Source organism: Megalops cyprinoides, chromosome 24, assembly GCF_013368585.1.
Source record: "Megalops cyprinoides isolate fMegCyp1 chromosome 24, fMegCyp1.pri, whole genome shotgun sequence".
Lineage (NCBI taxonomy): Eukaryota > Metazoa > Chordata > Actinopteri > Elopiformes > Megalopidae > Megalops > Megalops cyprinoides.
Genome location: NC_050606.1, coordinates 207,501 through 220,000, shown reverse-complemented (window position 1 = coordinate 220,000; position 12,500 = coordinate 207,501). Strand labels below are relative to the sequence as shown.

Below are 12,500 nucleotides of genomic sequence, written 5' to 3'. Positions count from 1 at the left end.
TTATTTGGGAGAGTTTTCTGAAGTATACATTTTTATTTGTGAATAGTTTTCACAATTTAGGAGGAAGTGCATTTCTGTGTCACGGTGACCACATATCCGCTCGTCCTCTGGTAACAGCTCCCCCTCTCCCTCACAGGGGTAATAATAAAGAATATACTGCAAAAGTTTAGACTACACATAAAATAAAGTGTAGCGAATAAACTTTATTCAAGATTCCTGATTCAAACATTTACTTTCCCTTCCTCTCTCTCAATCCCCTCACCCCCGGCCCCCCCTCCCACACACACACACACACACGCACGCACACACGCACGCACACACACACACACACACACACACACACACACACACACACACACACACACACACACACACTGGTGTCTGGATGTGTGAAAGTCACTGTGGAGAAAGAGGAAGGCAGTGGAATAGCAGAGAGACTGAGATGGAAAGGTCTCACTCTCAGACCCTGCAGCTGCCTGGGTGCGTATCTGTAGAGTGTAACTCCCCTCTCTCTCAGAACTGAGGCAACGCTATTACAATTCAGTGTGAATTTCTGTCACAATGTGTTAGTGTGCAAATGTGTGTGTGTATGTGTGTGCGCGCGCGTGTAAGTGTGTATGTGTGTGTGCATGTGTGTTAAGTGGAAAATGTGACTCTGTGTTTATTAATAACAGATGCCGTGGTCAAGCCTTTTAAACAGGAAACTGACACATGGAGGAGGAGGCGAGACAGAGACTGAAAGGAGGGAGATTAAGAGAAAAAGAGAAGTGGAGGAGCCGGAGTACAAAATGGCAGAGTTTCCTCATCTCACAAGAGAAGAACACAGTCAGTGTGCGGGAAATGCTGTTTGAAACTCTGTGCTTGCCCACCTGCATAGCTGAAACATCCTGTTTTGGAGGCCAAACTGTGTGCGTTTAAACGATTCACACAGGCACCTAACATTACAGCACACCTGTCACCAGCACTCTCCGTCTGTTTCACTCTCCTCTGAGCTCACATTATCCTCAGGCAGTCTGGATACTGCACATACATACCTCAGAGACGCTGCCGCTGTTTCCCATCTGAAACACACAGACACAGGGAGCAGTGAGAGGCCGCAGTGGGTGCAGGGTGCTGTGGAGAGGTGCATGAGGGTGAAATGGGGCAGGAATCGTGCAGGAGGGTAGAGGAGCTGAACTGTACCTTCAGTCTGCAGTACAGCACAGTCAGAACGATGCCATACACAAACAGAATCCCGTCCAGAATGTAGCAGATCTTTCCCTCCTCCAGAGCCGCTGCGCACAGAGGAAGCACATTCACCATCAACATCATCAGTGCCATCACCTGGCTTGCGCCACACACCTAAAGCTTTAGAACCAAATCAGGTTTGTTGATAGAAAAAAGCATAATTATGCTATTCTTATGGATGTTGCAGAATAACATTTTGCATGTATTCACTACACAGACATACAGAGAAAGTAAGACTTTAGTAGCGCAATAACACAGCCAGGTATGTGTCAATCCTGACATTCACCTGCTGACCCCTCCCACACACATGAGCAAACTCTGGGAGAGTCTGGGCACCATGGATTCTGTGTTTAAATCAGGAAACTTCATCTGATCAATGCATTTGTTTTTTAATGCAATGTCTTCTGTGGCATCAGCCTTTCAGAAACTATCCTCAGCTTGTCAAGGGCTGGGCTGTAATGTTTTTACCATAACTGGCGGACTGTGGGAAAGCTGGCCTCGGCCTCCTCATCAAACTGGCCTAAGAGTGGCCTGTGTGGTGTGAATATAGCAGCTGTCCTGCAGCAATCACTGTGGGGCTCACTGCAGCGTCTCGCTGACTGCACCTCCTGGGAGCTATTGGAGTTAGAGTTACTGTGCAGCTTTGAAATTTCCCAAGGTGGCAGAACAGATATAATGATCACAGACTCCGAGGAGCTGCCTCTGGACTGTAGGTAATGATGTCACTGAGGGGGTAATGATGTCACTGAGGGGAATTTTTTTAGTTTGCATGTTGAAGTTAAAGGGTTTGGCCAAAACAAGACCACTGTTCTGAAGTTTGCAGTTCCTTCCGGACTGACTGTGGTCAGAGAGGCTTGTTTCTAAGTGAGGAATTTCTGCGTGAAAAATACACTGATATTCAGCCCAAATAGAGGCCTGGCCCACCACCTGAACACAGGGTGCCATCGAAACAAACTCAGTGAGACACAGACAGAACAGCACTGATAAAACTTCCACACACATCAGTCCTACAGCACTGCGTGACTGAATACAATTTCAAAAACAACAACATTAACAATATCAAAAATAACAGCAACCTCAAAAATATTTTCTCTCCGTTCATACGTATGAAGCTGGATTTGTGAGCCTGGCTCTCTCTCAGATTACTCTCTCGGTACTTTATTTGTAGTTGGGTCACACGGCTCTTGCAACAGCTTGACCTTCTGCACTCTACCTCTGCCACTGCCTCTACCACCCTACCACTCTCACTCTGTAATTCAGTCTGTGTCCTCCACTCTGATTCCTAAACAACACCGATCTTAATGACCCATTTAAATTAAATATTTAAATTACTTGTTTTTCCACAAGCTGTAATGTTTTTTTTGCTAGATCTGTCTTAAAGGGTTCCTATTTTATGATATGTTGTATGGCAGGCTGTGTTCAACATTACGTTTACAGTAACTAATCCTGCCAATGTAGAGAATTTTCCGGGTGGGTCCGTAACCCTAATGCTAACTCTAACGGTAACACTAACCCTAACCCTAACCCTAGCACTAACTCTAACGGTAACATTAACTCTAACGCTAACCCTGTTACAGGAGAGACCCCTGCCAGCTCTGACACTGTACAGGTCTCCCAGAGTCACAGTTTGTAGGAAGTGGATGCTGTGTGTTTTAATGGAAACTGGCCGTGATGACACAGGGAGGAGGACGGATCTGCACTCACCAGCACTGCTGAAGCTGAGCAGCAAAGTGGCCAAGAACAGGGATCCACCCTTCATCTTCCTGAAGATGAGTTGCCGGACAGCTGGGAGAAGCCGTGTGTGGAGTCGCTGTGTGGAGTCGCTGTGTGGTGCCGAGTCGTTGCGTTGTGCTGAGTCGTTGTGCCACTCTGCTGATGCTCGGAATGGCAGCTCAGAGTAGTTGGAGGAAGTTGTGGCCACACAGTGTCCGTTTGTGTTACATTTTTGGACCACCCCCTCAGATCACTTCCCCCACCTTTCAAAAGTCCCACAGAAGAGGCCAAACACGCATTTGGTTTTTTTATGTTTTCAACACAAACTAAAAGTATTGCTGTGAGCAGTTATCAAGCTCATTTCTAACGAAACACACACACACACACACACAGAGCAGAGGGAGAGGTGCTAAAATGAACCACTTCCTGACACTGTGTTAGTTTTAGTCTTAAAAACACAGAGCCCATACCTGCAGATGGATCACACAGGTAGAGGCTGTGAGTGTACGCCACCAACTGACACATCGCGCAGGTGTGCTGTACCAACCAGCAGCGTCTGTGTGATTCTTGTAACCCCTCTGAGCTACAGGAACCTTCAAACTGACCTCAGACATCAGAAAAGCCTTAATGGAAGGGAAACATTAACGGGAGATCTTCCTGTCTTTTCCCCATTCCTGTCACCAGGAAATGGAAAAGAAGAGCCAATGGACACTGTAAATGCACATGCCTCAGAAAATTCATACCTCATTTCCATCCTATCTTCTTTTTCTGTAATAAACCTCTAAGTACTGATGCAGTTCAGCCACCGGGTTTAAGTGACCACAGTATGGCCACCTCTGAACTCAAAGCCACTTCCTTGAACAAGCAGGCGGACAGTTTTAGGCAGGGGAATTTTAAAAAGATGAGAGAAATTTTAAGCAGTACAGATGAGCATTTATTCAGTGGAAATGTGTAGGTGTGTTACCTGGGGAGTTCGGTAAACGCAGTCAGACTGCGGCAGGCTGTGAACCACACACCCATCAGTGCTGGAATTACAGGAAACAATCAAAGCTCAACAAACGCAGCTCATAAACAGGGAAAGTGGCGAATTGCTGAAGTCACAGGTGCCTTGGCCCAGAAGGGGAGCGGGATATGGCCAGCCCCTGGGCCACACTGCCAGCCCCTGGGCCACACTGCCAACCCCTGGGCCACACTGCCAACCCCTGGGCCACACTGCCAGCCCCTGGGTCACACTGCCAGCCCCTGGGTCACACTGCCAGCCCCTGGGCCACACTGCCAGCCCCTGGGTCACACTGCCAGCCCCTGGGCCACACTGCCAGCCCCTGGGCCACACTGCCAACCCCCGGGTCACACTGCCAGCCCCTGGGTCACACTGCCAGCCCCTGGGCCACACTGCCAGCCCCTGGGTCACACTGCCAGCCCCTGGGCCACACTGCCAGCCCCTGGGCCACACTGCCAACCCCCGGGTCACACTGCCCGTTTCTGCCCACACACTGCCAGCCTCTGGGTCACACTGCCAGCCCCTGGGCCACACTGCCAGCCCCTGGGTCACACTGCCAGCCTCTGGGCCACACTGCCAGCCTCCGGGTCACACTGCCATTTCTGCCCACACATGGCCAGCCTCTGGGTCACACTGCCAACCCCCGGGTCACACTGCCCGTTTCTGCCCACACACTGCCAGCCCCTGGGCCACACTGCCAGCCCCTGGGTCACACTGCCAGCCCCTGGGTCACACTGCCAGCCCCTGGGCCACACTGCCAACCCCCGGGTCACACTGCCAGCCCCTGAGTCACACTGCCAGCCCCCGGGTCACACTGCCAGCCCCTGGGCCACACTGCCAACCCCTGGGTCACACTGCCAGCCCCTGGGTCACACTGCCAACCCCCGGGTCACACTGCCAGCCCCCGGGTCACACTGCCAGCCCCTGGGCCACACTGCCAACCCCCGGGTCACACTGCCAGCCCCTGGGCCACACTGCCAGCCCCTGGGCCACACTGCCAGCCCCTGGGCCACACTGCCAACCCCCGGGTCACACTGCCCGTTTCTGCCCACACACTGCCAGCCTCTGGGTCACACTGCCAGCCCCTGGGCCACACTGCCAGCCCCTGGGCCACACTGCCAGCCCCTGGGTCACACTGCCAACCCCCGGGTCACACTGCCAACCCCCGGGTCACACTGCCCGTTTCTGCCCACACACTGCCAGCCTCTGGGTCACACTGCCAGCCCCTGGGTCACACTGCCAACCCCCGGGTCACACTGCCAACCCCCGGGTCACACTGCCCGTTTCTGCCCACACACTGCCAGCCTCTGGGTCACACTGCCAGCCCCTGGGTCACACTGCCAGCCTCTGGGCCACACTGCCAGCCTCCGGGTCACACTGCCATTTCTGCCCACACATGGCCAGCCTCTGGGTCACACTGCCAGCCCCTGGGTCACACTGCCAGCCTCTGGGCCACACTGCCAGCCTCCGGGTCACACTGCCATTTCTGCCCACACATGGCCAGCCCCCGGTCACACTGCCACCCCCCGGTCACACTGCCAGCCCCCGGGTCACACTGCCCGTTTCTGCCCACACTGCCAGATGATTTGTGTCTCATTGGACTTTAGCTGGATTTGGGCATTTCTGCTTGTCTTTTTCTTTGTATCGTTATTTTTATTATTTGTTTTAATAATTTCTGCATGTGTTTAGAAGACTGTGTTCTCTTGACATCCAACACACAAAGCCCTGTCCCCTGTGACCTTATTATCCAATGTGCATAGCGACAGCCAATGTGGGCATACTGCCACCAAGTGGTCAGGAGTATTATCCTACTCAATATACAGACAGTCAGACATAAACCCCAAACTGGCTCCTACAGTGGCCGTTTATTAGGGAGGGAGGGAATGAAGGGTGTTGAAGTAAGCTGCTTAGTAGGTGTCTCTGCAGGGTGTGTAAGTCTCTCTCCCAATGCAGACTGAAGACCCTCCTCTTCAGACTGCACACCCCCTAACATCCGCTACTTCTGCTTGTATTTTTTTTACTTGAAGGATGTGATGACACTGTGACATTGTGACTGTGTGATATATGATAATGTATGTACTTGCCTTAGTTGTCTAGGTTGTCTAGTTTCAGGTTAGCACAAGATAACTTGTGGTGATGGGGACGTTTGGTTCTCACTGGTCTGCCACAGCTGCTCATTTTACTTGATTGGATACACCAAACATCAATATTCTTGTTGACTTGAAGAGCCTTAATGGCTACGATAAAACTGACAAGAACATGTTCTTGCAGCTTAACTGAATTTGTGTGGAGGATAAGGGGTTCAACAGAAACTTTCCACGATTTTACACACAGACATTAAGCTCTTATGTATGATGGGGAATTCAGAAACATTTGAACAGAGACTATGTAGAAATGCCAGATTGCACAAAATGCCCCAAATAAGGAGGAACTTTAATACTGAGACGCCACTATACTAGAATATGCTACATGAGCAGGCAAATTCACAAGTATGCTATACTTACTGACAGAATTGATCTGTTTACTGGGCTTTCTGACAGAATCTGGCTGTACAGCACTCTACACCTTTGAGACCTTTACCAGATTCAGAAACATAACTTCAGAAATTTGAAAATATTTATTAGGATCTACATATGGAGGAAAATACTAACTCATTTGTCTGTTTGAAGAGCATCACATCTGTGTCCTACAGCGTGGCACTGAGAGGTTGGCAGTCTGGAGAACGTCCCACAGAACCAAGCAGGATCCCAGACCATCTGAAACATCCACTCATCCAAAAACAATGTCCTGAGAGCCCCCCCCCCCCCCTCCCAAAAACATCAGCAGCACCAAAGCAGCCTGGAGGACCTTTCAACTGCCATCATTACTGAGGGAAGCACACTTTAGTCTGACTGTGATCTGATGTGGAATGAGTGTGAAGTGCTTCTTTAACAGCAATTGAACACACACCTCAAACTCACCCCATAACAAAAAACACACAATATTACACACCCCAAACTCACCCCGTAACACAAAACACACAATATTACACACCCCAAACTCACCCCATAACACAAAACACACAATATTACACACCCCAAACTCACCCCGTAACACAAAACACACAATATTACACACCCCAAACTCACCCCGTAACACAAAACACACAATATTACACACCCCAAACTCACCCCATAACACAAAACACACAATATTACACACCCCAAACTCACCCCATAACACAAAACACACAATATTACACACCCCAAACTCACCCCATAACACAAAACACACAATATTACACACCCCAAATTGACCACTTCTGGCAACCAACAGTTAATCAGAGCAGTTTCAAATGATTGCTGAGGATCATAAAACATTCAACTATGCAATGCAGGTAGAGTGACTGAAGAGAGAGGAGGAACACACATTACTGGTTATTATTTCACTGATGTTCATATTTATATCTTTATAATTTACAGTCACCTGTTTGTCTCCTGACTCGCACTGTCTTCCCCTGACTGCCTGTAAGCGTGACGCTGGGCCGCTCCCCACAGCAGGACATTGTGTAACATTACCTCTACATAGCTGAAGAGCTGCTCACTTTGCTCACTTTGCAACTTCATGGATATCACGGCAGTCATAATTCATTGGTCATAAAATGCAGTGTTAATGCAAAGGAATGTGAGCCAGACGGATTTCTGAGGCTGTATGTCGCTACACTCTCCTATCTTTATAAGGACCTGTCTGGTCTTCGCTACACTAAACTCTGAAAGAGTGAAACTCATGAAGCTGCCTGCACCAGGCCCTGAGAGGCCCAACACACAGAAACACACTCTCACGTCACTCAACACTCAACTCAATGCTCAACATTACACACAACCACACACACAGAGCACTCAACATTACACACAACCTCACACAGAACACTCAACATTACATACGACCAAACACACAGAACACTCAACATTACACACAACCTCACACAGAACACTCAACATTACACACAACCTCACACAGAACACTCAACATTACATACGACCAAACACACAGAACACTCAACATTACACACAACCACACACAGAACACTCAACATTACACACGACCACACACAATGCTTGCTCACGACATATCATCCACACATAGGCCAGCCTGTTAAAGTTCAGCAGGTACACACACACACACACACACACTCACACTCGCACACACACCCACACACACACTCACACTCACACTCACACTTGCACACACACACACTCACACTCGCACACACACACCCAGACTGGTTGCATTACAGAACTGCATTGGGTGTGTTGCCAAGGTACCGCATGCAGAGGCTCTTAAACACAGTGGCCTTCAGGATTTGTGTTCAGTACGTTTGCATGTTTGGTATCTCTGCAGATGTTCTTATGCAAAGCGGCTCCCAAAGTGGAGCCATCACCATCACCACTATCATCACCATCACCACCATCACCATCATTATCATCATCATCATCACCACCATCACCATCATCATCATCATCACCACCATCACCATCACCATCACCATCACCATCATCATCATCATCATCACAACCATCATCACCACCACCACCATCATCATCACCACCACCACCACCATCACCACCACCATCATCATCACCATCATCACCATCACCATCACCATCATCATCATCACAACCATCATCACCACCATCACCATCATCACCATCACCATCATCATCACCACCAACACCAAACACAGGGCTGAACACGCAGGTCCACACCTGGCCCCAAAGGCAGAAACATACAATAATAGATTATACAAGTGGTGCTTTTAGTTAGTTCTCTGTCCAAATGAAGTATTCTTCAATTCTTTTATTGCTGTGGGTGTGCAACCGTGTTGTCTGTCCTGGGCACAATTTTTAAATTCACATCTGTGCGTCTGTAACGCTGGTATTGTTAGTATGATTATTATCAGCTACAGAATTGAGCTTCGCTCCCAATGCAACGTACACACGCAACAGGGTAAAATTAACCTGAGTGTTTTATAGCCGACAAACATGCATTTCGCATTTGAATATGTATTCAGTATGTGAATATCTTTCTCAATATAACTGGCAACAAGTGGTACAGTTAACTAGTTAAGCCAGAGAAGGAAGGTTTCATACTTGGTCATTAAAAATGTAACAGATAGCGATCGGCTAACTTGCTGAATGGATAGCTAACTAGCAAGTGCAAAATTAGATGTAACACCAAAGATTCATACAAGGACATAATTAAGTGTCTTACCCATGGATTTGCCAATAAAATCAGGCGCAGGGTAATATCTGCGTTCGTAGGCAGGCTGCGTGGCGAGTCCCACCACACAGAAAATAAAGAAATAAACGCATAACAAGCGCACATAAGGCCATTCAGCCAACGCTGATTAAAAAAAAACTGTATTTTGACGAATACAAAATACCTGTAGCCACTATATTTTGATAGCAAATATTTTTACATAATTGTAACTGAATTGCGTAATTGAAATACATCTGAAATATTGCCCAACGCTGATAATAGCAAAGCTCGCTCGCTCTCTAGCCACTTCACCGTCATAGATTTGGACTGTGAGCTCAGCCGAGTCCACGGATGCAGCCTGCCAGCATCAGTAGGCTATACGGTCTCTCAGATAAGAGCCCTGAGCGCTGCAGTTAGCTGAACTATCTGCCCCCGAGCCAGACCGCGCAAGTTAATGTATATTCATCCTTTTTTTTCCACTCTGCACCTTAAATAGATTGTATTGAATGTATTTATAAGGTTTTCCAACCATTTTTGTTGAATTAGCTGGCAACCCTGTTCTACATTGAGAAAACAAATGAAATAATGGAAACGAGTGTTGTAGTCATTTTGCTGGTAAGGTGTCTTATGAAGCACTTTTTTAAGGAAAGTGTTTTCAAAGTCACATAAAATGGCTATAGACAAGACCATTTAACTGGACTGTTTACACAAAGAGTGGGCTAATTAAAATAACACAGTAGTCTTACTTAGACTATTGCATTGTTAGTAACGAACTAACTAACGAGATTATGGGCACAAAGACATATTCCTTATAGATCTGATATTTTAGAACATCAGTATATTAGTAAAACTGCATGATTGTCACAACGAATGAGATGGAGCTGCCAGCAGGCTGGGTCTCTAACGGTTAGCTACCTCATACATACCACGTTAGAGACGGATGATAGGTTGATAACTTGCATATTAGCCGATTTCTCTTTCGAGATATAGAAACAAATTATTGAGCTAATTTCGCCAAAATGTTTTAAATTAGCAAAGTGTGCATGGAAGAATCTGAGCACGCCACAGTGAACTGGAATATGGCATCTGCGATTGTAATAGCTAACTCGCTGGCTAATCATTTCGGTTCAAAACCACCGTCGGTGGTTTAAATGCTTCAAAAAGTGATGATGTTTTATGTTGTTCGCCATTGTATTTTCAGTTATCATAGAGCCATTTTTCTGTAATGACGTCATCGCAGCACTGCTTCATGCGTAACCGGCTCCTGCTGAGAGTGTTGCATCATGATGATATGAGATGCGGTAAAGCCTGAAAGAGAGTGTTGCATCATGATGATATGAGATGCGGTAAAGCCTGAAAGAGAGTGTTGCATCATGATGATATGAGATGCGGTAAAGCCTGAAAGAGAGTGTTGCATCATGATGATATGAGATCATCGTTGTACTCTCTTTCAGTCTTTACCTTCTGATGGGAGGGTAAAGAAGCGCAAATCATGCCCTTCTTCGCCCTCCACCGCAAACTGCTGTTGCTATGGCCGTGTGTGACCATACGGCTATTGGGCCACGAGGGGGCAGTATTATATCACACTGAGTTCAGACTGAAGCTGCTGGGATCCGCCAGGCGATACCGCTTTCAGCATCAATAGTCATATCAATGTTTTTGTTAAATCATTAAACCTTAAAAACTCACCTGTAAACACCAACATTACAAGTTATAGTAATGTCCGTTATATTAGTTTCATTTACTCAAACTGTATGCCCTCTGCATTTTCTAAACACCAGTCAACAAATATATAGTCACTTTTACATTACATTCATTTAGCAGATGCTTTTATCCAGATCGACTTCCATCACAACAGAACTGAAGTGCATCCATTGAAGTTAAATGAGAAACGGTGTCAGAGCAGGCTCACACTCCCAGACCAGTGGGTGTGAGCCTATCACTGTTCAAGCGCTACCCCAACTTAAGTTGTGCTAACTTGAAACGGGAAGGCAAGCACACACGCTACCATACATCACAAAGTGGCGAGATCACAATATTCATAGCATAGTGTGATATGTGTGATAGACACGTGAAATAAGCAGCGGGTGGGAGGTGCTGGGGCCGCGGGGCCGCCGCTGCTGGTCTGACTGCTGCAGGACGCTCCTCATCCCGCGGGGGACAGCATGACTGACACCTTCATACGTCATTTAGAGCACAGACAAACAGCACAGAGCTGATTATTAACATAACCTGCAGGGAGACTGAGCTGCAGGGAGACTGAGCTGCAGGGAGCTGCAGGGAGACTGAGCTGCAGGGACACTGAGCTGCAGGGAGACTGAGCTGCAGGGACACTGAGCTGCAGGGAGACTGAACTGCGCAGGGAGACTGAGCTGCAGGGAGACTGAGCTGCAGGGAGACTGAGCTGCAGGGAGACTGAGCTGCAGGGAGACTGAGCTGCAGGGAGACTGAGCTGCGCAGGGAGACTGAACTGAGCTGCAGGGAGACTGAGCTGCAGGGAGACTGAACTGAGCTGCAGGGAGACTGAGCTGCAGGGAGACTGAGCTGCGCAGGGAGACTGAGCTGCAGGGAGACTGAGCTGCAGGGAGACTGAGCTGCAGGGAGACTGAGCTGCGCAGGGAGACTGAGCTGCAGGGAGACTGAGCTGCGCAGGGAGACTGAGCTGCAGGGAGCTGCGCAGGGAGACTGAGCTGCAGGGAGACTGAGCTGCAGGGAGACTGAGCTGCAGGGAGACTGAGCTGCGCAGGGAGACTGAGCTGCGCAGGGAGACTGAGCTGCGCAGGGAGACTGAGCTGCAGGGAGACTGAGCTGCGCAGGGAGACTGAGCTGCAGGGAGACTGAGCTGCAGGGAGACTGAGCTGCAGGGAGACTGAACTGCAGGGAGACTGAGCTGCGCAGGGAGACTGAGCTGCAGGGAGCTGCGCAGGGAGACTGAGCTGCAGGGAGACTGAGCTGCAGGGAGACTGAGCTGCGCAGGGAGACTGAGCTGCGCAGGGAGACTGAGCTGCGCAGGGAGACTGAGCTGCAGGGAGACTGAGCTGCGCAGGGAGACTGAGCTGCAGGGAGACTGAGCTGCAGGGAGACTGAGCTGCAGGGAGACTGAGCTGCGCAGGGAGACTGAGCTGCGCAGGGAGACTGAGCTGCAGGGAGACTGAGCTGCAGGGAGCTGCAGGGAGACTGAGCTGCAGGGAGACTGAGCTGCGCAGGGAGACTGAGCTGCAGGGAGACTGAGCTGCAGGGAGACTGAGCTGCGCAGGGAGACTGAGCTGCGCAGGGAGACTGAGCTGCAGGGAGACTGAACTGCAGGGAGACTGAACTGCAG

General features: G+C 48.9%; 1 protein-coding gene across 1 annotated transcript in view; it reads right to left on the bottom strand.

The window, feature by feature from the left end:
* The window catches only part of LOC118770838 (high affinity immunoglobulin epsilon receptor subunit gamma-like), an 11,571-nt gene extending 2,050 nt beyond the window's left edge, over positions 1 to 9,521 (bottom strand). The window contains exons 1-4 of the mRNA XM_036518567.1: positions 9,191 to 9,521; positions 2,932 to 3,203; positions 1,183 to 1,274; positions 1,035 to 1,061 (exon numbers count right to left, since the gene is read on the bottom strand). Coding sequence (XP_036374460.1) covers positions 1,035 to 1,061; positions 1,183 to 1,274; positions 2,932 to 2,986 — 174 coding nt within the window. The 5' untranslated portion in view covers positions 2,987 to 3,203; positions 9,191 to 9,521. The remainder of the gene's footprint in view (positions 1 to 1,034; positions 1,062 to 1,182; positions 1,275 to 2,931; positions 3,204 to 9,190) is intronic.
* Between the last annotated feature and the right edge of the window lie 2,979 nt (positions 9,522 to 12,500).